This window comes from Gopherus evgoodei, chromosome 1 (assembly GCF_007399415.2).
Source record: "Gopherus evgoodei ecotype Sinaloan lineage chromosome 1, rGopEvg1_v1.p, whole genome shotgun sequence".
In the NCBI taxonomy this organism is placed as follows: domain Eukaryota; kingdom Metazoa; phylum Chordata; order Testudines; family Testudinidae; genus Gopherus; species Gopherus evgoodei.
Window position 1 is genome coordinate 217814251 of NC_044322.1, and position 26788 is coordinate 217841038.

Genomic DNA, 26788 nt, shown 5'->3' on the forward strand with positions numbered 1-26788 from the left:
ATTCAATAATGCCTGTAAAGTTCTTTGAGGTTCAGAGGTGCTATAGAAACACCAGCTATTATAATTATTAGTAATAACTTCTATTGCTAAGTTTCTAAGATCACTGTAATTCTGACAGCAGCCTAAGGACCCCAAGCTGAAGGCTGACCACAGAGACAGATAACAATAAGTCAAGTTACTTCCCATTGCCAACATTTTGCATGAGATATTGGCTGTGGTCACAAGTCACTACATTGGGGGTGACTGCGGAGCTGAATGGCAGGAAGTCAAGAGAGTGTCCAGCGCTCACACTCTGCAGAGGTGATATAAGCAGCACTAACTGTGGTCTGGAGTCCCCTGCTCACACATCTCCATTCCTGGGGCACCATGAAGAATTAATTTGGATAATGATATCTACTTTGAGATTCCTCCTACTCTGCCTGCTCTTTGACGGAGGCTTCATAGCAGAGGGTGAGTCTGCAGCTCCGATCAGCCAGTTACACTGAATGCAGATGGCATTGTGCTTGCTAGGGAAGCATGTTGACTTCTCTGGTTTCCTTTCAGAAAAGAGGCAGTTATAATTTTAGGATGAAAATTTCCCATTAGGTGGGAAATGTGTCAGTTTGGAAGAGAGTGGTCTTGTCTGCATGAGAAAGCTGCTTGGGTTTAACTTAATATATGATTTAGTTAAACTGGTGCAAAGGGCTCTTATTTCAGTTTAAAAGTGGTTTATTTTAGTTAATCTTAAATCAACTCTGGTTGCTGAAAACCAAGGAAATGTCAGTTTTGGAACTTCTGTTGAGAACTCAAAAAATTTTGTAGCAAATTTTAAAAAAATGTAATAAAAAACTTGATAGGGAAAAAACATTTCACAATCAACTCTACTGGACATACTCCAGTGTGAACACTGAACTTGCCTATTAAGCTTTTTATTGAAAACAAAGATTCATTCACTAAGGTTATGCTTCCTAATTAACTCAGTTCTAATTGCTTTTGATATTTTGACCTTTAAATAGCAGGGAATGTGCAGGGTTCCGGAAACTGTGTGGAAAATTGGAAAGAATTTTTTTAGGGTATTATTATTTTGTAAAAGCAGCAAAGAGTTCTGTGGCACCTTATAGACTAACAAATGTATTGGAGCATGAGCATGCATCTGATGAAGTGGGTATTTACCCACAAAAGCTCATGCTCCAATACGTTTGTTAGTCTAAAAGGTGCCACAGGACTCGTTGCTGCTTTTACAGATCCAGACTAACATGGCTACCCTTCTATTATTTTGTAAAGATTCTATTTGTTACTTTTTTTAAACGGTTGCCTTTCCTCTTCTAGAGAGGACAATATGATGGATTACATCACAGTTACAATTTTAAGATGGTCTTGTTTCTCTAACTTTTAGTGACTTTTAAATCGAACAGTAATAACCAACTCCTATCCTCTGACCTTTTTTTTCCAGATAACTGCTGGCAGATTATGTTTGACTCCTAATTCTGAAGCGGTAAACTCAAGGTGAATTAAATGGAATCCATTAGAATCATAGAACTGGAAGGGACTTCGAGAGGTCATCTAGTCCAGTCCCCTGCCCTCAAGGCAGGACTAAATATTATCTAGACCATCTCTGACAGGTGTTTGTCCAACCTGCTCTTAAAAATCCCCAATGATGGAGATTCTACAACCTCCCTAAGCAATTTATTCAAGTGCTTAACCACCCTGACAGTTAGGAAGTTTTTCCTAATGTCCAACCTAAACTGCCCTTGCTGCAATTGAAGCCCATTGCTTCTTGCCCTATCCTCAGAGGTTAAGAAGAATATTTTTTCTTCCTCCTCCTTGTAACAACCTTTTATGTACTTGAAAACAGTTATCATGTCCCCTCTCCGTCTTCTCTTCTCCAGACTAAACAAACCCCTTTTTTTCAATCTTCCCTCATAGGTCATGTTTTCTAGACCTTTAATCATTTTTGTTGCTCTCCTCTGGACTTTTTCCAATTTGTCCACATCTTTCCTGAAATTTGGCACCCAGAATTGGACACAATGCTCCATTTGAGGCCTAATGAGCACAGAGTAGAGCGGAAGAATTACTTCTTGTGTCTTGCTTACAATACTCCTGCTAATACATCCCAGCATGATGTTTGCTTTTTTTGCAATAGCATTACACTCAGATCATTGCAAAGGCTGTCAGAAATAATGATTCCCCCGTTTCTATTAAGAAATTAGTTTATCCTTATATCAGAATTATAAAAAATGCAGACTAAAGAAAAATTGGAACACCCAAAATTGGAAGTAACTTGAATTTTCAATCACAGATTAAAATTCATCTCTATTTTGGAAGTTGGTGGCAATGGGCTTTGACAAGACAGGAAGGAGATTTCATCCCAGCAGAAGTTGTACAGACAATATTGATTGGTGGGCCCCCATGCGAGCAAAACTTTTTATTAATTTAAATCATACAGGATTTTTCTCCTCAGATTGGTCACCAGGTATTATTGTTCCACTTTATAAAAATGATGACAAAACTGATCCTGGGAATTACTGCCAGTTAGCCTCTTACATGTATATTTTAAAATTTACACTAGATATCGGGGTGAGTAGAGTTTTGGGCAGAGAACTGTAATTTATTTGCCCAGGAATAAACAGGCTATTTGCCAAGGAACAAGCCTGAATGGCTGCTCTACCTTTGCTAACTGCTTTGTCCTCTCATCAATTCACAAATATTGTTCCTCAAAGAAGGGAAAATGTTATGTAGCCTTTGTTGACCTGAAAGTGGCTTTGGATTGACAGAGGTCATCTCTGGGAGAAACTTGCATGGACTAGTATACCAGCTAGGCTATTTTATCTCCTGAGCTCCCTGCACAGCCAAACTTTTCATGATGGTTAATGGAACGAACACATAGATAGTGTAAAGAAGAAAGCCTTAAATTCTATACAAGCAGTGCTATGTTTCACTCAGGTCTATGGGGCAAATCTAATCACTCCAGTTGTAGAGTTTTCATGGCTAAAGTCTGTGCCCAAGTACTATATCACATGGAAATTTGAGGCTGGAATAGTCTTAGGGAGTCAGGGTTGAGCAAAACAGTGTTTTAAAGAAAATGCCCCAAATTATATCTCTGCTGCTTTACTCAGGGCAAAAGTAGGAGAATGTGCTATTTCAACCAAAGCCTTTATATTAATTATTGTCTCTGCATTTATCAAATGAATCTACAGTGCCTTCCAAGTTTATGTCTAGAACAAGCCTGCACAACATGCGGCCCAGGGCTGCATGTGGCCCATGGGGGGTGAGTAGGCAAGCGGCAGGTGATGGAGGGGGGCTGAAGAGGCGGGTGAGCAGTGGTGGGGGATGAGGAGGAGAGCCAAAGGGTGGGGGGATGAGGAGGCGAATGGGCAGGCAGTGGCGGGGGATAAGGAGGCGAGCTGCAGGGGTGAGGGACTGAGGAGACGAGCTAGGAGTCAGTGGCTGACCTGTTCTACTGATCTGGTCTGGCTCCCATACCCTCTCCAAGGGTTGCAGCTTTCTGAGAGTGCCTGCCTTCCACGCCTTCCTCATTCACATCTCATTCATTCAACAGGGCAATCGATTACAAAGTTGAGGGAAGAGCTTGTTCTACTTCTAGCAAAAAGACATTTTTCTTTTACCTTAATTATACTACCTTAGGGGCCCGCTATAACATATTACCAAGGTTCAATGCTGCTGTTTAGGTGGGGCAGTGCTGAGGAAGGAGGGTTTGTTTCCATGGGGTGGACAGTGCTGGGGAGGGGAGTATTTCAGGGGGGCTGGGCAGCACTGGGGGGGGGAGTTCGGCGAGGCCAAGGGGTTTCGGCCCTCAGCTGTTTTCTTTGGAGTAATATGGCCCTCTCTTCTTTATGAGTTGTGCACGCTTGGTCTAGAGGAACAGCTCAAGCAGATATATATTCTAAAGTTCGCTTGGCTGTTTTCAAATTCACTGCTCCCTCCATTCTTTGCGCTTTTCAGAACTAGACTTAGGACTGTTGGCAAAAGTGTGGAAACTTTAATTAAGCTTTGAGCAAAAGATGCCTGCAAACAACTGGATGTGGCATTTGTTCATACAACAGATATGTCTCCTTGGCTTTCTCACTTAAAGAATATCCACAGTTATGAGAAATATTTGGACATTTTGAACAACAGTATGTTAAACAGGGTCTTCAAACTATGCAGATGGACAGTTTGGAAAGGAGGTATGCTGGTACTGAGAGAGAGAGTATTGTTTTTGTCCATTTAGGTCTGGCCAAGTTTAAGACTTATCACACTACTTATTGTCTTGTAATCTGTACTCAAGGCCAGCTTTAGGCCTATTCCAACAATTCCCCCGAATTGGGCCCGCGCCTAAGAGGGCCCCACACCCAGTGAGAATCCCTTCCCTGGTTAGAGGCGCCTTTTTAATTTTTACTCACCCGGCGGTGCTCCAGCTCTTCAGCGGCACTTCGATGGTGCTCACTCTGGGTCTTTGGCGGCAGGTCCTTCAGTGCCGCCGAAAACCTGGAGTGAGCGAAGGACCCACCACCAAAGACTCAGAGCACCGCCAGGTGAGTACAAGCCCCACATGTTTGTTTGTTTTTATAGTCATCCCTGCCGGGGCCCCATCAAAACTGTTCAAATTGGGCCTCGCACTTCCTAAAGCCGGCCCTGCCTATACTGCACCCAAGAAATGAATGGCTATTTCCTTTCTTGGTCTAGATGCCTTTTACCACATTACCTCAGAAATTAGAATACTTGCTGTAAAATTAAAATGTTCCAGTTGTATGGGGTCTTGCCCTATGTGACTGGTCAGCCAGAAAAATAAGAAAAAAAGGATATGAAAGAGAGGCTGCTTTTGACAGAAATGAAATAATGTACTCCTATATTTTATTCTATTTTTGTGCATTATTTTTAGGGGTGGTGATTTTAAAGTGTAACTGACTTTAGGGAAGGGTTTATCTTGTGCAGATTCTAGCTCTTGTATTTGTAGTTCAGTTTCTGGAAAATGTCCAGCACAGCAAACCCAATGGATACTGAAAAGTCTGGTTTGAGAAACCATTTGGCTAAAATGCTTTTCTTTTCATCTCACTGATCTGTGGGAGAGATCTCTTTCTCTGTATATTATGCTCTCACTATCAAATTTAACCTTGCATACTGGTCACATAGTAATTAATAATACTTTGCATGAGGGCTGTCAAGCGATTAAAAAAAATATTGTGTGATTAATCACACTGTTAAACAATAATAGAATACCATTTAAATATTTTTGATGTTTTCTACATTTTCAAATATATTGATTTCAATTACAACACAGAATACAAAGTATACACTGCTCACTTTATATTTATTTTTTATTACAAATATTTGCTCTGTAAAAAAAACAAAAGAAATTGCATTTTTCAATTCACCTAATACTAGTAGTGTAGTGCAATCTTATTATCATTACAGTGAACTTACAAATGTAGAATTATGTAAAAAACCCACTGCATTCAAAAATAAAACAATGTACAATTTTATAGCCTGCAAGTCCATTCAGTCCTACTTTTTGTTCTGCCAATCGCTCAGGCAAACAAGTTTGTTTACATTTGCAGGAGATAATGCTGCCCACTTCTTGTTTACAATGTCATCTGAAAGTGAGAACAGGTGTTCTTACAGCACTGTAGTAGCCGGTATCAATGATATGCATGTGCCAGATGTGCTAAAGATTCATATGTCCCTTTATGCTTCAACCACCATTCCAGAGGACATGCGTCCATGCTAATGAAGGATTCTGCTCAATAATAATCCAAAGCATCATCAGCATGGAAGCATGTTCTCTGGAATGGTGGCCAATGCATGAAGGGACATACAAATGTTTAGCATATCTGGCATGTAAATACTTACAGAAGTGCCATGCAAATACCTGTTCTCACTTTCTGGTGACATTGTAAATAAGAAGCAGGCAGCTTTATCTCCTGTAAATGTTAAACAAACTTGCTTGTCTTAGTGATTGGCTAAACAAGAAGTGGACTGAGTGGATTTGTAGGCTCTGAAGTTTTACACTGTTTTGGTTTTGAGTGCAGTTATATAACAAAATATCTACATTTGTAAGTTGCACTTTCATGACAAAGAGATTGCACTATGGTACTTGTATGAGGTGAATTGAAAAATATTATTTATTTTGTTTATCATTTTTACAGTGCAAATATTTATAATAAAAATAATATGCACTTTAATTTCAATTACAACACAGAATATAATATATATGAAAATGTAGAAAAACTTCCAAAATATTTAATAAATTTAAATTGTATTCTATTTTTGAACAGTGTGATTAAAACTGTAATTAATCGTGATTATTTTTTTTTAAGTTAATCATGTGAGTTAATTGTGATTAATTGACAGCCCTACTTTGTACTTATACAGGAAATGTTTTGCTTAATTTCAAAACACTTTACAGTAGTGGATAAACATAATTATCCCATTTTCCAGATGCACAAAGTGGTTAAGTGATTTGCCCAAAATCACACCTTGATGGGAATGGAAATGAGGTCTTCTGACCACCAGTTTTGTGCCCTAGCCACTGGAGCATGGTGCAATAGTTTGAAATGTGTGTGAGCATAAAAGGATGGGAGTGCAAGACACCAAGTGATCACATAGTGGCAGCAGACAGTAAGGGAATGAGGAAAGGTGGCTGCCAGCTCTGAGAACTACTTCAGTTCAGGTCACCTATGTATAAACGGATAGGTCACTTTCAGCCCTTGGAGAGGAGCACATTGACTCCTATCACTGCTTCTCTTCCCATAGGTATTTCTAGTGTGCGACTGGTAGATGGGGACAACCCCTGCTCTGGGTGGCTGGAGGTGCTGCATGAAGCTACCTGGGGCACAGTGTATGATAAGCATTGGGATGCTCATGACTCTGCGGTGGTGTGCAAATAACTAGGGTGTGGATCTGCATTGGAATCTCCATGGTTCAGCTTTGGACCAGCCTCTGGTCCTGTGTGGTTGATGGCCACATTCTGCCATGGTACTGAGCAATATCTCTCACAGTGTCTGAGCCATGGGATGGGGCAGGAGTCCTGAAGTCATGCTCAGGATGTTTGAGTAATATGCTCAGCATCAGGTAACTACATTCTTTGCTATTTACTCGTATGGTTTAGTGCAGACAGCCATGAGACAATTCTCCTTCCAACTTGTTCAGTCTCCAGGAGCCACTAGTACTGTGGAAGCGGAGTCTGTTACCTCCTGTGGGTTAGAGCTCTGCACTGCCATGCAAGAGACACAGATTTGGGTCACCTGGGCCAGGTCTCCAGCTTTCCCTTGGGAGGGCCAATGGAGGTTGGGAACGCCAAAGCAGATGGGCCTGGGGGACCTAGAGTTGGCCACTCTGAGCTGCCTTAGGGGAAATCCAGATTCATTTCGCAATTCTAGCCTCCTGCTCTCCTCCTACAGCTGCAGCAGGTGTTGAGAGAGCTTAGAGGGTGAGTTGGCTGCCTCGTAGAGGCTAGCACTCTTTGTCATCATGTTGCAGATCAGGGCTCAGTTCCCAGTCCTGAACTCTTAACTTCCCATGGAGAAAACACAGCAGCGGCTCCCTACTCCGACACAGGGACAGTATCAATCTGCAGTATCTGTCTCCAGCCTTGCCCTTTCTTCTGCAGATATCTCCAGTGTGCACCTGGTAGGTGACCAAGGCCCTGTGCAGGGCGTGTAGAGGTATTTCTCTAGGGCAGGTGGGGCACTGTGTGCAGCCTGGGCTGGAGCACCACATCCTCCTCCATCCTCTGTGGCAGTCTGGGCTGTGGATCACCTCTAGAGACATCATCTATGCCAGCATCAGTGTCAGGCCACTCCTTGGCACTCCAAGGCCTACTCTGTGGTCCTGTAGACTGCAACATCTCTCAGTGCAGCTCCTGGCTGTAGGACAGGAAGCTCCACGTTGATGCAAATGCTGTGGTGGTGGTCTGCTCAGACACAGGTGTGACAAAAGGATTTCTCTTGATCCCATCCCTGAGCTCTGTGGTTGAGGAATCCCTTATTCTCCCCAGTCCAAGGCAAGTGGGCTTGGGGAGGATAATGGGTGATGGGGGAGAAGGTGGAAATGAATTCCTGAGTCCAATAGCCACAAAGAGGGGAACATAACCAGGATTGTAAACCCTTGTGGGGGGCATGTCCCTCTCCTTCATGCCTCTCACCAGTGGCAGAAAGCCTATGGATTTAGTGTGTGGGTGTTGAGTGGTACTGATGGCCTGTGATCTACAAGTGGTCAGACTAGATGATCTGGTGGTCCTCTATGACTCTGTGGGAGGACTCTAGGGTAGCAGAGTACACCTGGGAGAGGAGAGTCTTTGGGGGAGAGATCTGAGAGGTTGGAGGGCCAGGGAGTTGTGTCTTGGGAAAATGGCTTTAATATGGCTCTTCACAGCCCCGTGGCTGGAAACCCCATGGTTTGGATTCTTTGTGTGAAGTGCCAGGAGGAGGAGGGAGTTTTAAAGGAATGATGGCTGAGTTTGGGGACTGAAGGTTTGTCAGGGCTGAATATTTGGATGCAAATTTTGAGTTCAGTGAGAAGAATTATGGGTGCAGTTGAAATTTGGGGTGAAGGTTCCAGTTTTGGAGTGATGGTTTTCGCTTAGTTTATTCTTACTTCCACTCTGCCCCTGCTTTCTTAGATGGAGTTTTCAAAGTGAAATTATTTATCCTGTGTTAGTGTGCATGGAACGCTAACTGACGGCCCTTGAGTTTGTCCTGCTGACTCCTGCTTCCCTTTATGTTTCCCCAGAGGATTTGTCAGTTGGTCCATCTCACCACCGTGTCTTCTACTTTTGGAGCTCCTGGATTTTCCTCCTGTTGATCGCCATGGCTGTGTTTGTGTCTATTCTCTTGGGACCCACTTGCTGCTTGTCTCCCAGAATCAAAATTAAGATCTCAGTCAAAGCTCCTGTGGGGACTGGATGACTCAGAACAGTCAGGGGATGGGATATGGAGCTTTTCATCTCTTGGTCTCCAGTTTCACTGTAGCCCCAGGTCAGGAAGTCTGGGTAGCTCAGTATGATTACAGAATGGAATATGATTGGTCCTGCTTTGAGCAGGGGGTTGGACTAGATGACCTCCTGAGGTCCTTTCTAATCCTGATATTCTATGATTCTATGATCTATGACTAAACCATTTTGATTGGAGTCATGGGAGCCTAAATTAGTAGAGCTGCACAGGTACTAGAATTTTTGCTTTGTGAAAAATTTCAAAATTTGTTTTCATTCTAAATCAGAATTTTCCACAGAACACAACTAGAATGTTTCATTTCAATAAAATCAAAAAGTTTCATTAAAATTTTGACTTTTAAAACAAAATAAAATAAATTTTGATACAAAACTGTTTTACAATAAAAAGTCAAAACATTTCATTTTAAAAATGCTTTTACATTTTATTAAAATGAAATTTGGTCCAAACTGACATGTTTCCACTGGAAGTTTCAATTCTGACAAAACAGCATTTTCAAACAGAAAAAAATCAGGTGGATAATTTTTGACCCACTCTAATCATGGATATATTCCCTCAGCAGCCATTAGGTTCCTATAGGCCTGGGTGCCATATTGTGACCGAGATCCTAGTGGGGGCCAGTTGTGGTCACTCAATTAGGGTGAACTGCAAAGAATGCAGCAGACAATCCCCAAAAAGCTGGTGGATATTCCAATATTTAGATTTACCAAGCCAGCATGAAACAGCTTCTTTATTACCTTACTGGTTACTCAGAAGTCCAAACAATACAGATCCCTTAAAGTGACCCAGCCTCAGGCCTCCATCCAAGTACTTAAGTCAAACATGATGATTTCTGAAAATCTTGTTTCACCAAATAAAATAAAAGGTCCTACCAATCCCAAAGGATTGGACACATTACCTCCCAGGTTAATGCATGTTTCAGATCTTACCCAAATACATGCTACAACCAATTCTTATTAACTAAACTAAAATTTATTAAAAACCAAAAGAGCGACAGAATGGTTAAAAGATCAATATACATAATGACATGAGTTCAATTCACTGAGGTTTAGATTCATAGCAGAGATGGTGAGCTTTATAGTTTCAAAGAGTTCCTTTAGAATTCAGTTCATAAGTTATAGTCCAATGTCCAAATATCATATTCAGGGCGTGCCAGCATAACTGAGACCTCAGTCTTGTGACTCAAACTTCCCCTGATGAAGCTTAGGCAGATCTGAGATGAACAGGATCAGGACCCAAGCGTCTTTTTATACAGTGTTCTAGCATCCACTTGACCACACAGTCTTGATTAAACAATAGGTTTTTGATGTAACCTTTTGCTTTCTAAACACCACTAGTAATAAGTATCAGAGGGTAGCCGTGTTAGTCTGGATCTGTAAAAGCAGCAAAGAATCCTGTGGCACCTTATAGACTAACAGACGTTTTGGAGCATGAGCTTTCGTGGGTGAATACATCTGAGGAAGTGGGTATTCACCCACGAAAGCTCATGCTCCAAAACGTCTGTTAGTCTATAAGGTGCCACAGGATTCTTTGCTGCTTTCACTAGTAATAAGTTACACAAATTAACACAGGGCTATTTATCCATAGACAGTCTATCACAAACTTCAAAGAGACATATAGCCAATGACATAATTTTACCCAAGAGATATCCAAATGTTAATATTCCATTTTGATCTCTGAATCAATAGTTATAATGACAGACAGGAAGTGTCTGTTTACGGGTAGCATTTAAGATACACACAATTAATATTACTTCTAACAATATAGGTTTACATTTCAAAGTTCTAGCCTATTTAGCATTAACGGCCCTAATTATAATTTGCATACCTTTCTAACATGACTTTAAAGGTGAGCTTTAGGTCATCCAGCCTGCAAGCTGTTTCTAGCCATGCATCACACATATCATTAGCAAATATGACATTTCTGGGTTTGGGGAGGCCAGCTGGAGGAAGCACAGAGTGAGAAAGGCAGGATGTAGTTTCTAAAGATAAAGAGGGCTACTCCAGGAAGCCAACGTGTTTTGTGTGTTTATTGTGATTAGTAGAAAAGACACAGGTTCTCAGAGCAAAGACTATTGCAGTTTTATTCAGCATGGCCAGATATCCATTTATTTGGGGTCGTGAAGGAATTTTCCTCCAGGGTGGATTGGCAGGGGCCCTGGAGGTTTTTCGCCTTCCCCTGCAGCGTGGGGCACGGGTCGCTTGCTGGTGGTTTCTCTGCAGCTTGAGGTCTTCAAACCAATTTTGAAGATTTCAATAACTCTGTCCTGGGTTAGGGGTTGTTATAAAATTGGATGGGTGGGGTTCTGTGGCCTGCCTTGTGCAGGAGGTCAGACTAGATGATCAGATTGGTCCCTTCTGAGCTATGAGTCTATGAGTCTATGAGTAAGAGGTCATCAAGCCCAACCCCATACTCTGAGGCAGGGCCAAGTAAATCTAGAGCATCCCTGACAGTAATGGGGATCCTTTGGAAGCCTGCTCCAGAGTTTAACTATCTTTATAGTTAAAAAGTTTTTTCCTAATATCTAATCTAAATCTTCCTTGCTGCATACTAAGCCCATTACTTCTGGTCCCACCTTCAGTGGACATGAAGAACAACTGATCACTATCCTCTTTATAACAGCCCTTAAGACATTTGAAGACTGTTATCAGGTCCCCTCAGTCTTCTTTTCTAAGCTGAACATGGCCAGTTTTTTAACCTTTTCCCATAGCTCAGGTTTTCTAAATCTTCTATCATTTTTGTTGTTCTCCTCTGGACTCTCCAATTTATCCACATCTTTCCTAAAGTGTGGCACCCAGAACTGGATGCAGGATTCCAGCTGAGGCCTCACCAGTGCTGAGTAGAGCGGGGCAATCAACCCCCGTGTTGTACTTATGACACTCCTTTTAATTCACCCCAGACTATTAGCCCAGAGGTCCCCAAACTGTGGGGTGCGCCTATCGAGGGAGGGCATGAAGGAACATCCAAGGGGGAGCGGTGGGGCCCGTGCCAGCCCTCATAGGTTCTTTTATCCCTGGCCACATCCCACCTCTCCCAGACCCATGTCCCAGCTTTAGGGAGGGCGGGATGGGGGAGGAAGAAGAGATTAAGGGGGTGCAACCCTCAAAAGTTTGGGAACTGCTGCATTAGCCTTTTTGCAGCTGCATCTCATGATTAGCACCTGAACACAAACAGCACTATACAAACTCTAAGTATTATGATTAGCTTGAGTCCTTATAACGTTTTGTGGAAAAAGCTTAAACTCACTATCACGTTTGCAAACTCATGTATACACAGATGAGAACTCACTAGATCTAGCCTGAAGTGATGTTATAATTAAGACAGATTCGCTCTCAGAAACCTTGCCCAATGCAGCAGTAAAACCAGGCATTAAAGTTCTCAGAAAGTGATGAAAGGCATTCCCTGGGAAAATGACAATAACAATAAGAGGTAGGCGCTTTATAATTGCTATCCAACACCTTTTCTCACTACCTGCACCTTTGATCTCCTCTCTACCTCTTGGCTTTCACCTCTAATCCTCTCCATTCTCCTGCCCTCCTTTCCCTGAGGCCCTAAATACCCTGATTTTTCCTCCCTCCCCATGATTATCCACCCCTGTTCTCTTCCTGGCTCTCACATATCTCCTGCTCTTTTCTCTCTGCATCACTTTCCTTCTTCCCTTCCTCCTCTTCCTTTCCCACCCCCCATCCAGGATTACCTTCCAGTCTTGCTCCCCTCCAGTCCTTTCCCCTCTTTCCTGGCTTCCCATGATCTCCCCACCTCCATTTTCACCCTTACTTCTGGTTTCTTTCCTTTCCATGGATATCAGGCTCCCTGATCCAGCCTCTGCCTCTTTCATACAAACTCAGGCCTTGTCTACACTATAGAGTTGCAGCGCTGGCGAGGGGGTTACAGCGCTGCAACGTAGGATGTGTACCCACTTGCACAGCACGGCCAGCGCTGCAACTCTCTGTTTGCAGCGCTGGCCGTACACCCGGTCGAGCCTCGGGTGTAGAGGATCCAGCGCTGGATCACCAGCGCTGGTCAGCAAGTGTAGACACTCACCAGCGTTTTTATTGACCTCCGTGGCATAAGCAGGTATCCCAGCATACCTTAGAAGCCTCTCTGGTAATCATGCAAACTCCACTGCCCTGGGCTCACCTGACCCCTCCTTTAAATGCCCCGGGAATTTTAAAAATCCCCTTCCTGTTTGCTCAGCCAGGTGTGGAGTGCAATTAATCAATCAATCACTCAGCGACCATGCCTCCACGCACCAAACGAGCCCCAGCATGGACCAATGCAGAGCTGCAGGACCTCATTAGTGTTTGGGGAGAGGAGGCTGTGCAAGCACAGCTGCGCTCCAGAAGGAGAAATTATGATACCTCTGGTCAGATATTGCAGTCCTTGATGAGAAGGGGTCATGAACGGGATGCGTTGCAGTGCAGGGTCAAAATTAAAGAGCTGAGGAGTGCTTACTGCAAAGCTTGTGAGGGAAATCACTGCTCAGGAGCTGCCCCCACGACCTGCCGTTTTTACCAGGAGCTGGATGCCATACTTGGGTGTGACCCCACTGCCTAGGAGCACAATGGAGAGTTCAGAGCAGGGAGAAGTGGGGGAGGTTGTAGAGGACTGCGACAGTGAGGCTACTGGCGTGGAGGGAGACACCCTGGAGTCCCAGGACACATGCAGCCAGGAGCACTTCTCAAGCCAGGAGGAGGCTAGCCAGTCGCAGCAGCTGGAAGTTGATGGTGAGGAAGAAGCTGAGGATCGTGCTCGGGGTAAGTAGATTTTTATGTTTTTGGAGAGGAGGGTTTTGGTTATGGCTGCCTGCATGCATGCCTAAACGTGGAATAGCCCATTGATTTGCTCTATCACGTCTCTGTAATCTGCCTCGGTAATCTCTTGAAATGTTGCTGCAAGAGCGTTTGCAATTTGCTTTCTCAAGTTGATCGGGAGAGCCACCGTGGTCCCTGTCCCGGTCAGGCTAACTCGTCCGATCCACTGTGCAGCGAGGGGTGGGGGGACCGTGGCTGCACACAGGCAAGCTGCATAGGGGCCAGGGCGGTATCCACATTCCTGTAGAAGACCCTCCCTCTCTTCCCAGGTAACACGCAGCAGTGATATGTCTGGCAGTAGGAAACCCTGTTGAGAGTTTAGGGATAATTGAGTGCAGGGCACCAGGTTCGCGTTTCCCCAGCCCATGGTGCTTTGTTTTTAAAACCCCCCCCAGCACGTAGGCAGCCACGCGGTGTGCTCCTGTGTTCCCCACCCACCCTCCCAGCATGTAAGCATCCACACGGTGTGCTCCGGTGTAAGGCACCCCCCCTCTAAGCAGGCATCCAGCACCGCGGTGTGCTCCGGTGTAAGGCACCCCCCCTCCAAGCAGGCATCCAGCACCGTGGTGTGCTCCGGTGTAAGGCACCCGCCCTCCAAGCAGGCATCCAGCACCGCGGTGTGCTCCGGTGTAAGGCACCCCCCCTCCAAGCAGGCATCCAGCACCGCGGTGTGCTCCGGTGTAAGGCACCCTCCCTCCAAGCAGGCATCCAGCACCGTTGTGTGCTCCTGTGTTCCCCACCCCCACTCCAAGCAGGCATCCAGCACCGCGGTGTGCTCCTGTGTTCCCCACCCCCCCTCCAAGCAGGCATCCAGCACCGCAGTGTGCTCCTATGTTCCCCACCCCCCCTCCAAGCAGGCATCCAGCACCGCGGTGTGCTCCTGTGTTCCCCAACCACCCTCCAAGCAGGCATCCAGCACCGCAGTGTGCTCCTGTGTTCCCCGCCCCCCCTCCAAGGAGGCATCCAGCACCGTTGTGTGCTCCTGTGTTCCCCAACCACCTTCCAAGCAGACATCCAGCACCGCGGTGTGCTCCTGTGTTCCCCAACCACCCTCCAAGCAGGCATCCAGCACCGTTGTGTGCTCCTGTGTTCCCCAACCACCTTCCAAGCAGACATCCAGCACCGCGGTGTGCTCCTGTGTTCCCCAACCACCCTCCAAGCAGGCATCCAGCACCGTGGTGTGCTCCGGTGTAAGGCACCCGCCCTCCAAGCAGGCATCCAGCACCGCGGTGTGCTCCTGTGTTCCCCAACCACCTTCCAAGCAGACATCCAGCACCGCGGTGTGCTCCTGTGTTCCCCAACCACCCTCCAAGCAGGCATCCAGCACCGTGGTGTGCTCCGGTGTAAGGCACCCGCCCTCCAAGCAGGCATCCAGCACCGCGGTGTGCTCCGGTGTAAGGCACCCCCCCTCCAAGCAGGCATCCAGCACCGCGGTGTGCTCCGGTGTAAGGCACCCCCCCTCCAAGCAGGCATCCAGCACCGCGGTGTGCTCCGGTGTAAGGCACCCTCCCTCCAAGCAGGCATCCAGCACCGCGGTGTGCTCCTGTGTTCCCCACCCCCCCTCCAAGCAGGCATCTAGCACCGTTGTGTGCTCCTATGTTCCCCACCCCCCCTCCAAGCAGGCATCCAGCACCGCGGTGTGCTCCTGTGTTCCCCAACCACCCTCCAAGCAGGCATCCAGCACCGCAGTGTGCTCCTGTGTTCCCCGCCCCCCCTCCAAGGAGGCATCCAGCACCGTTGTGTGCTCCTGTGTTCCCCAACCACCTTCCAAGCAGACATCCAGCACCGCGGTGTGCTCCTGTGTTCCCCAACCACCCTCCAAGCAGGCATCCAGCACCGCGGTGCTCCCCCCCACCACCAGCAGGACGGCGTGAACGCGGACCAAAGAACACCCCTCCCAAGCAGCTAGCTCACCACCTTCCTGTTCACTACTGTCCCCTCTTCAGGACACCAGCTACCTCCTGTACCCATTGCTGATAAACCCCAGTGACCCATTGGTCAATTCCCACTCCCAAGGGGAAATCGGGGCAAAACCACTCACCCCATTGCTCGCCATGACTTAGCTTGCCAGCCCTCTCTGTGTTATGTGAGGTATATGAGAAGGATGCTACCAAAAGTCTAAAAAGTCCTTCAACGTGTGATAATAAACAATGTAGCCTCTGTGTATTACATGGTTCTATCTCTCTTTTTTCTAGTGACCTTGACTACTGCAGCTGGATCACTGGCCTCACGTAGGTTGCAGAACTTGAGACGGAATCCTAGAAAATCAAAAGAGGAATTGATCAAATCTGTTATGAGCCTCTACAACAGAGAAAGTAGGAAGACACAGGAATGGAGAGAGAAGACCTATGAATGGAGAAACAGTGTACATGAATGGAGAAAGAGTGTACATGAATGGAGGCAAACAGAAAGCAGGAGAAAGGAATTGTTTGCAAAGAAAACCACAAAGCAGATTATAAGCCTCCTGGCTCGCCAAACTGAGTCTTTCGAGTCTATTGCAGCCATGCAGACAAATATGTACCGTGGTAACCCACAGCCCTCCCAAAGCCCTCTTCCTTGTTCCCCAGTATTTCCACAAAACACCTTTCTCCAGCAGCCAGTTCCTTATTATCCCCAGCTGCCCCCAACACCTGTACGATCACCTACCAGCCCTGATAACTATAATTCTTACCCTGTTCACTCCACCCCCATTATTCTGCAGCATAGTAATCCTGAAGTGCAGCAGACATTGAATAGTGATCAAAATAGGACATATTCAAACCTGTGAATGTACAGTCCACCACCCCAACCCCCTTCCCTGTTATGTACTGTATGTTGAATAAAGTTTTTTTTTCTTTTTCACTACGTTATATTGTTGCTGGAAGTGGTAAATATTATACACCAAGGTAAAGCAAAGCACATCAAATGCATCAAACATTACTGTTGGCTCTCAGCATCATATTGCTCCCTTAAAGCATCCCTAATCCTTGAAGCTCTTTCCTGGGCCTCCCTATTAGCCCTGCTCTCTGGCTGAGCAAACTCATCCTCTAGGCATCGAACCTCGGAGGTCCATTCCTCACTGAATCTTTCACCCTTCCCTTCACAAATATTATGGAGGGTACAGCACGCAGATATAACAGCGGTGATGCTGCTTTCCACCAAATCTAGCTTCCCATAAAGACAGCGCCAGCTTGCTTTCAAACGGCCAAAAGCACACTCCACAGTCATTCTGCACCGGCTCAGCCTGTAGTTGAACCGGTCCTTGCTCCTGTCAAGCTTCCCTGTATATGGTTTCATGAGCCAGGGCATTAAGGGGTAAGCGGGGTCTCCAAGGATCACAGTGGGCATTTCGACGTCCCCTACTGTGATCTTGCGATCTGGGAAAAAAGTCCCTGCCCTCAGCCTCCTGAACAGGGAACTGTTCCTAAAGATGCGTGCATCGTGCACCTTTCCAGGCCATCCTGAGTAAATGTCAGTGAAACGTCCACGGTGATCCACAAGTGCTTGCAGAACCACGGAGAAATACCCCTTGCAATTAACATACTCTGATGCCAGGTGGGGTGGTGACAGAATAGGAATATGCGTCCCATCTATTGCCCCTCCACAGTTAGGGAACCCCATTTCTGCAAAGCCATCCACAATGTCCTGCACGTTCCCAAGAGTCACGGTTCTTCTTAGCAGGGTGCGATTAATGGCTTTGCAAACTTGCATCAGCACCATTCCAATGGTAGACTTTCCCACTCCAAACTGGTTCGCCACCGATCTGAAGCAGTCTGGAGTTGCCAGCTTCCAGATTGCAATAGCCACCCGCTTCTCCACTGGCAGGGCAGCTCTCAATCTTGTGTCCCTGCGCCGCAGGGTAGGGGCGAGCTCAGCACACAGTGCCATGAAAGTGGCTTTTCTCATCCGAAAGTTCTGCAGCCACTGCTCGTCATCCCAGGATTGCAGGACGATTTGATCCCACCACTGAGTGCTGGTTTCCCGAGCCCAAACGCTCCGGTCCATGGAGCTGAGCACGTCTGTTACTGCCACAAGCAATTTACTGTCTTCACAGTGAGGCGATTCAATATCATCGTCTAACTCCTCACTGTCACTGTCGCTTTCACTGTCACTCTCACTTTGCAGCTGAAGGAATAGCTCCACTGCCAAGCGCGATGTGCCGGCAACATTCATCAATAAGGTCGTCAGCTGCTCAGGATCCATTTATAACAAAAAGTCGCAGAAAAAGCGCTGTAGAATCACAATGCCACCAAACTGCTCGGAATGTGTACCAAAGCACCACGGGGCGTTGGAACAGGAAGCGGAAAGACAATCACACTTCCTTCCCCTTCCCACAAGCCACAGAGCCGAAATGGGACGAGGTGCTCTGTGGGATTGCAGCCCACAATGCACCGCTCCCAACAGCGCTGCAAGTGCTGTAAATGTGGCCAGACTGCAGCGCTGGTTGCTGTAAGTGTGGCCACTCTGCAGCGCTGGCCCTATACAGCTGTACTAACACAGCTGTAACTACCAGCGCTGCAAAACTGTAAGTGTAGACATACCCTCAGCTTCCTGGCCTAAGTGTGCTCTGGCTCCAGACTGAATTGGCCATTTCCTTCTCTTCAAAGGGCCCACAGAAATGACACTCTTCCAACCTCCCTGCTCTAGTTCTATTGTAGGCTTGTCTAACACCTCCTCTGCTATGAGTTGGACAATCCCGTTATCCCTCCCTGACTTGAATGCTAGAGTTTCCTTCCCCTTTTCCCTGCCCTGGTAACTGAACTTCCCTGTCATCTGAGAGTGGGGAGCCTCACAGGATTTCTGTCTTCATTCATGGTTGGAAGTGAAGAAGCAAGTGGAGGAATGAAAGTAGAAGAGATAGCATACATAGAGAGGGAGGAAAAGTATAGATAAGGTGAGAAGCAGGGTGCACCTGGGTGTGTCACTGAGTCTCCATCAGCAGTCTCTGCCACCAATGGGCTCTGCCAACCACTGGCTGGTCAGAATGGAATGACAAAACCCCCGAATGGCATCCTCACTCCTAGCCTATGGGTGAGAGATGAACTCACTCTGCCCATAAGGTCACCCTCCCAGCCTCCACAATGTGACAGCCTCATGCTGTCGGTGTGCATTGACTCTCCTCACTCTCTCCCTTCTTCCCTCCTCCAGCTGACAATAGGCTGGTAAGCACTCTTGCCAGCTTTCACAATGTTTGATGTTTTGCTCTGTGTCTTAGCTCCTAGATTCAAGCAATTACTGGAAAATCTCAGTTTTCATATAAAAATAGAAGGAAGGTTCTAGCGCTCATGATTGCAGAGAAAAGTTTGAAAATGTGAACCTAGTGACCCTGACCGGCTCCAGAACCAGCAGACAAAGAAACCAACATTTAAAAACAAACAAGCAAACAAAAAAACCCTTCTGTTTTTTATGTCAAACTCATGATTTTGTGTGGTGGGAAGAGTACTGTTGTAACTCTGCTACCCAGGCCCTTATGCCAATGGGCACAATCCTTTCCCCTCACGTGGACAGGCTGCAGCTTTGTAGCAGAACAGAGAGCATTCTACGATATGTATTATATTAGCACAATTCACACAACATGTGCCACAGTTTATTTTGCTTGCAGGACAGCCCTTCACTGCATCGTGGGGGCCCAGGGAGGGGATGGGAGAGAAAAGGAAAGCAAAACCCTCGTAAGAGTAGAGTTCTGTACAGGAAAGAGGAAGAAAGCCAGTATTGCCACTTCTACAACTGCTGTCACAGCCAGGGGCCTCAAGGGATCAGAGCTATCCTCTGCAGCTCACAGATAAGAAAGAAGTCAGCTGATAAATGGTCCTGTGACGTCCCTCACACCGACACCTCTGCCTCCATCAGTGGCACGAGAAAGTTTCCAGGGAACAGCATTTTGTCTGCTCTTTTAGTAGCTGATAAGGTGTCTTCGAAGAAATTCATGAGTTAGAAGCAAAAACAACTTCATATACACAGCACCTTTCCTCCTTCGACAGTACAGGCATCACTCCTACAGCACAGTCACACTAAATGCACAACAGTATAGGGGATGAAGTGCAGAAGAGTTCAATATCCAGTGGAAATATGGACAGTTGAGAGAGATATATGGAGTTTGGCAAGGACATGGGGCTTAACATCCCCTACTCTTGGAGAAAAAATGCCATTGAATTTTTAATGGCCAAGAGTCACTTTATATCACAGCTAAATGACTCGCGGCACCTTCCTATCAAATTACTAATCATTTTCCCTGCAACCCAGTACTATGCTAGGGTACACTAGCTCCATTCTGGGGCACTGGGGTCAGTGCTGACTCAGAGAGGACAGCACCCCAAACTGAGCCACCCATGCCACTGCAGCACAGCGCCCTCTAGTCCCATACTGGTCATTGCAGTGAGCACTGACAAAGGAATGAGTGGTCTCTATTGAGGAAATGGCACTACTTCTTGAAGCACCTTAGATCTCCATGAAGGTTGGCTATCCTTAGCTTGTGAGATCTGAAAGAGCTCACACTGACACTCAGGAGGTCAGACTAGATGATCATAATGGTTCCTTCTGACCTTAAAGTCTATGAGTCCATAAGTAAAACGGTCTATATACTGTACCACGGAGAATACATAGCAAGGTCATAATAATAAGAATTAGATTTTTCCCACTGGTGGGGCATACATTAAAAAAAGCCTATCAGTGCCTAGCATCTGGTTAAGAAATTCACTGAAGTTAACTCCAGTCTCATTCTCTCATTGATGGTCTCCAATGTTGATTGCTGGCCAATTCACGTTTCACAGTAATTTTAAAACCAAATGTGTTTGGGGCCTCATTTTCAGAGGATCTGAGCTGCAACAGCTCCCAAGGACTTCCATCAAAGTTGCAGGGCTTAAATTCTCATAGATTATTTCCCAGCTCCACCAGCACACACAAACATGCTATAAAAACTTCAAGGCCCATCAGGTCTTCAGCTGTTGGGCTTGGGGGAGCTCAGGGCTTCTGCCCAGTGATGGAGTGGTGGGGCTAAAGGTTTCTGCCCTGCAGTTCAGCCTGGCTCTGGGCTTCACTTGAAGAGCTTTTCAGGGCATTAGCCCCATGTGGGGTGGCAGTGGGTCTCAGGGCTTCAGCCCATTGAGAGACACTGGTCCCGGGGCTTTAGCCCTGTTGGAGGTGCTGGGGCTCAGGGCTTCTGCCCCACAAGTTTAAAAATATTTATCAGAGCTCCACTCTGGACACTTCTGGCTGAATTTGAGCCCTGCACAATTGTAAATGTTCAGTAACTCTGAAAACTGGACCCCTCCTTCCTTTACTCTGTGTATATTTTTAGATGGTTTTTGTTGGCAGCTATTCCTCCATCTGAGCTTCCAATGTACTTATCAACATTTTGTTTTTCAAGGGTGTGGGTGAACTTCAAGGAAAGGAGCTAAAATGTTCTTAAAAGATAACTAGAGTCTAAACAAGCATCAACATTTCTGGGTCAGGAAAGCTGAATCTAGTTTGCTGAATAGCAGAAGAATTGATCCTATTTAGCAAACCAATTTATTTTAAGTTGTATCATGCCCAAACCATTCTAGGCACTTTACATACAAAAATGGAAATAAGATCTGTGCCTCAAAGAGCATAAAAAGCCCAGTCCCTGCTAACTGGAGAGGAGAGGGATAAATATTATTTTATTAGTACATTCCTTAATTTTAGGAGGCTCTCAGGTACCTCAGTTACAGGAAGCATTTAAGTAGCTAGCTAGATATGTAAACAGTCAGAATAAGTTTTCTTCTATCCTCTATTGCTGAACTGGAGGAAGAGACTTCAGGAGCAGACTGTATTTGCATAGACACTCCTGAAAAGCAAAGAAACCTGCTTTGCCAAAGTAATCAATTTTGGCTGTTTTGGGTTAAAATTCACTTTAATCTTGGACCTGGGGATAATGAAATGTTATTATCCTGATTGTATGATGAAAGGGCAGCAGAACTTAATATGCCCTAATTGAGGGGATCACCCTCACTGTAACCTCACTCTCTTACCTTACTCATTAAACAGGGCATAGTGATGCCAAATCCAAGTGCAAGTCAGAGAAGATTGGAATGAGTGTTCCTATCTGCTGATAAGGCATTGTTTAAAAAGTCTGTACCAGTTGATACTCCCCTTCAGTGTCTAAAGACAAAGCTGGTCAGACTCAAAGGAGAGTCCTTGTTTCTGCTTACTAATTAATGACTAGAGGTAAAATCACTGATAGGAAGGTCTAGGGCAGCATTTCTCAAACTGGTGTCTGTGGACCCTGGGGGTCTTTAAGGGTACTTCAGAGGGTTTGCGGGCCCCACTGATCAACTCCTCCCCCAAATGCCTCCTGCACACTGGAGAACAGCTGTTCAGTGGCATGCAGGAGGCACTGGTAGGGAGGGGGAGGAGTGAGGATGGGGTGTGCTCAGGGGAGGGGGTGGGAAGAAGAGTAGCAGGGGTGGAGTGGGGGCAGGAGCCTGGGGCTAATCAGGAGGTTTGAGGGTCTATGAAAATTTTAAAATCAAAATGGGGGTCATCAGGTTGATAAATTTTGAGAACTGCTGGTCTAGGGGAGTTGAACCTTAGACCTTGTATAGGGACAGTATTGCACTGAAATACAACACAAAGGGTACAGCAGCAGCAGCAGTGAGGTTCCCCACTACCCAGTGAAATTGCTAAGAACTGGGATAGGTAGTGGAACCATCACAGTTAGATGCAGAGGTGGCAGCAGCATAGATAACAGTGGTAGCAGGGAGCAACAGAAAAGGCATTGCTCCATGCCCCCATCAGCGGTGGGAGCTGAACCCATGTGAAAGCACCCCTGACTTCTGGGACTTTGCTGACTTTGGACAACTGACTGTGAGTGAGATGCAGCATGTTAAAGGACATTTGTCTGTCAGGCTTTTACTCTACCAGGTGAGAAACTGAGGCAAAGGACATTGCCCAAGATATTGTGGGGCAGGAGTTCACTTATAGGTTGCATATTTTTGAATCATTATTATGGTATTTTCCAAAATTAATGCTGGGTTTCCTTTCCCTGGCAATAAAAGTTTTCTCTTGTTATTCACAGACTCTGTGCTTGCCTCTTAGAGGTGTTATTTTCCCCAGATTTCTGGGCGGGAGCTCGAGGCATTTCCTCTTTTGCAATATTAACAGAAACCTCTAGATATGGAACCTGGCCTTTGTTGCTGCCAGCACCACCAGGTGTAAGCAGAGGTGCTGGAACAGTTTGCATAGTGGGGGTGCTGAGAGCCATTTAGCCAAACTGTAAACTCTCTATATAATGGAAACCACTTCAAACCAGTGGATACGGTAGCACCCCCAGGACTCCTAGTTCCAGCACCTGTGGGTGCAAGGGGGACAGAGGGACAGAGTCAGAGAGCAAATTGCAGTGAACAAATTTGGCCAGTTTATTCACAGATGCTTATAAATGTCATGGAAGATCTATGTTTTGAGAAGGGATTTGAAGGAGGAGAAGATGGAATGGGAGACCTCTGGATGAAGAGTACAGGAATGTGCACCCCATGGTAAAGGCACAGAGACAAGTGTGGCAGAGGACATGAAAGGATCAGCTAGACGCAGCTTGGAAGGGGCAGGGAGCAAAAATAATCATGAGCTGAGCAGTAGGTAGAAGTTAAATTGTGTAGGGCCTTGAAAGCAAAGATAAAGAGCTTGAATGTGAATATAAATACTGCTGTAATTCATCTTGCCAGTTGTCTGAGAGAGCACATGCCAAAGTGAAGACATGGGCATGAGGGTTCAGCCATCTGTCAGGAGAGCCTTATCAGCTGGTCTGAGGACAAATTGAGTACCTCAGTCACATGATATAAATCACTCTTTCACTTCACACTTATTCTCCCTATACTAGCTGGGGACAATAGTTTATGCTGCTCAGGAGATAATAGAGGGTGTGCTAAATAAAGCAATCATGAGGCTGAAATGACTTACCTATTCCCATCCCCTTATTCAGGATCCCAGTTCATTGTTCAGGGGCTCTTAATTTAAATAAATAACTGGTGGTTTGACATAACATCTTTCAGGTCACACAAGTCTTATGTCCCTGTGTCTGTCAAATGGTTCTGAACATGATGCCCTCAGTCTCCAGTTCCAAACTTGATTTGGGGTGACCCAAGAGCTATTTTCTCATACACAGCTAGTTGCATATTCGAGGAGCATTTGTAAAATGGAGGCTGAGCTGGGGATGACACAGGGTAAAACGCTGCACAAAAAGAAAACTTCTACGGGGACTTCCATGTTCCAGGCTGTTCAGAACCATCAGATGGATATGGAGATGTATGACTTGGGATGACCCTAGAAGTTTAAGGACCTGGGGTAAGTAATTGACTTCAGCTTCATAAGGGATCAATATCCTTACCTCATAATTATAAAACTATGAATCTTCACGTGCACTTCACAGATACAAAAATAACCTCACTGTTAGATGAGGAGTGGGGGCTAATACTTGGGAAATATCTGAAAGCTTGAGCTGGAATCCAAACCTATTTGTATACCCCAAAGGCAGTGTGGGAAGACAATGGCACATTCATCTGGGGAGTCTGTCAGAGTGGAGTGGTGAGGGAGGACCCTGCGCTGGACCTCTGCTCAGATCTAAACTTTCTGTAAACTCTCACCGTCCAAATAGGTCCTAGCCACCCTTCTGTAACTGTCCTTCCCTGTCTCTAAGCTTTAGAGGTCTTGGGGGAAGTAACCTAGAGTCCCACTCCAGTCATGAAACCTTCAAGGGACCACCAGCTGGTTTCTCGAAGTGGAGGAACCACACCTCTTAAATCTTCCCAGGAAGGGTCTTCAGGGAAGTGGACTGCTGCTATTTTGTACCAAGCTGCAATGCACACGGGGTGTACCTGACACCCTGGAATGGATTCTGGGTGCAGAAGGAAGAGAATCAGAATTCCATTTCTGTTCCTGCTAGAAATAGAATTCGGTGCTGTTGTAGAAGCAGCAGGAGAAGCACACGTGGATTTTTGCACCTTCTCGGGGAGGAGGAGCACCAGAATCTGTAACTCTCATTATCTTGGAGGTTAGAAAAGGCCTCAGGGCCCAGAACAGCAGGTTCAAACAGGCAGTTTGAATATCAGAGCAGGCATGTGGAGTGCAAGGAACAGCAGGGCAGCTGGGGTAGGAAGGAAGAAGTGGTGAGTTGGCCGGGGGAAAGAATTGCATATTTGTGACCAACATGGGTTCCTGGCATGGTAGGGAGGGGGCAGGTGCACACGGTGACTCAGACAGATAGATAAACTGTGGTCGAACTTTGCTCTCCCAAAGGGAAGTAGAAAGCAAAAATGCACTGTCAGGGGAGGAAGGGGTGTCAGGAGGAGAAGGTGGGCGGGGAGCTGCAGAAATGAATCCATATCTCTCCTCTCTGCCTCCTGTTTTCTTTAAGGGTGTTTTTCAGAGCCCTTGTTCCCATCTCCTCCTCCTCTTCTGAGCACTCAGCCAAGGTGGGAAGGAGATACTGTCTGTGATCTGAACTGTGTTTTTTATCAGCCCTTGGGCACGAGTAGGGCATAGACCACCTAGCAGCAGCAGCAGTAACCACACAGGGAGCAGGAGAGTCTCCGCAATGAATGGCACAAGGACTCCTCAGCAGGTAGGGAAAGAATTCTAGTCCCCTACTCATATCATTTAACTCAGTTGTGCTCCCTCTCTATGACTCTCTTTCACTCTTACCCTGCTCTGTGCCTGAAGGGGGTTGGACAGCCGGACTCAATTGCACTTGAGAGTTAGGGTATAAAAGAACTTGCACAGGGCCCAACACTAGGGGTTCAGGTTCCAGCAGGGGGATCTATGAAGTTTGAGTTTCAACTTTATTTGGACTTGCCTAATGTACACATAGATAACTCTTGGCTCCCTCTCCCCGCTGCTGGTGAGACAAGATATCAGAGTTTTCTGTCTCTATATTTATCTGTATCCCCTGCTTTGCCCACATTTGTCTCTAAGAGTCTTTCTTTCCATATCTCTGTGTCAGAGTGAGTGAATTGCAGGGGGAGGCTCATTTTGCGCTATTCCAATTGGTAACTACTGCTAGAACCAGGTACAATTCAGAGTCATCCTAGTGGGCAGTTTTGTCTTGGAATTGCTGTCCACAGTTAAAGGTTTCAGAAAACCAGTTCCCATTGATGGCCATATTTAGGTTATGCTGAGACCGAAGTGAACAATTTGCAACAAATAATTTATCTGATGAGTTTCTTTTTTTTATAGTATCCACAAATTGTCCGCACACAAATTTCAGAATTCCAGATGACCTCTTTATTCAGAATTATTGGCAATTTTTTTCAACACTTTTTTTTAGCCTGGAGATCATTCTTCAATTGGAAATATTTGCAAATTGAAAATCACATTGTATTGCCTAATTATATGTCATGTGGTTTTGTTTCTCTTTCCTGACATGTAATTAATCAACATAACTGCAAATTTATAATCAAATGTACATTTGCCAAGTCGTGCTAATTTGGTTAAATATATAAGATCCAAATGGAACAGAAACAATACCATATGAATTATGTAACTAATCAACATAACATTATTTTCAAAATATCTGTTAGATTATAATTAACTGTTGAATACAGCAAAAGACAGAGTTCATAAGCCTTTGTTTGTATTCTGAATTGCTGTTCTATTTGTTTGTGTTCATACCCATTTTTATTTTCTGTTCAGGCAAATGAGGCATGTATATTTGGGGAATGGCTTTTTTACAGACAAATACCCATATTCTCATAAGAACAAGAGTAGGTGTCATTCATTATTTTAGTTTTTTATTGGCTGTTTTTATGCTTCACACTTTTCAGTCTTCCAGGCCAGGGTTCAGCAAACCATCTCTATTTCGCAAAGCACTTTAGTATGTACTTCACTTTCAATGTGTCCTTCAGTCCCATTGGTTTTCCATGGATTTATGCACATGATTAAGTGCCTTGTTAAACAGAGATGGATTTAAGCACATGCTAAAGTATTTTGCTGGATTGGGGCTCCAAATCTGGGAACATAAATAATAATAGCACATGACCAGGTTTTAGTGGAGGTCCTGGGTGCAAGTACACCCTCAGAAATCAGGCCCAGATTAACCAAGGTGCACTGGATTCACTT

At 45.6% G+C, this 26788-nt stretch overlaps 1 protein-coding gene and 2 long non-coding RNA genes across 8 annotated transcripts in view; 2 read left to right on the plus strand and 1 right to left on the minus strand.

Moving 5' to 3' along the window:
• The first annotated feature begins 223 nt into the window (after positions 1-223).
• Positions 224-9232, plus strand: LOC115636472. The gene is made up of 3 exons (XR_003996959.1): positions 224-450; positions 1433-1485; positions 8710-9232. It is a non-coding gene; the product is annotated as an uncharacterized LOC115636472 (long non-coding RNA).
• Positions 9027-26356, minus strand: LOC115636492. The gene is made up of 3 exons (XR_003996966.1): positions 26094-26356; positions 23924-23925; positions 9027-9037 (listed from the first exon to the last, which is right to left on the minus strand). It is a non-coding gene; the product is annotated as an uncharacterized LOC115636492 (long non-coding RNA).
• KEL (Kell metallo-endopeptidase (Kell blood group)) overlaps positions 24748-26788 on the plus strand; it is a 32696-nt gene continuing 30655 nt past the window's right edge. For 3 of the 6 annotated variants that reach the window (XM_030536527.1, XM_030536545.1, XM_030536554.1), the window contains exons 1-2: positions 24750-24840; positions 25193-25295. In XM_030536527.1, the coding sequence (XP_030392387.1) occupies positions 24791-24840; positions 25193-25295 (153 nt within the window). In that variant the 5' untranslated portion in view covers positions 24750-24790. Of the gene's footprint in view, positions 24841-24997; positions 25296-26788 lie in introns of those variants that run through there. The other 3 variants (XM_030536535.1, XM_030536564.1, XM_030536597.1) reach the window with 3 other exon arrangements.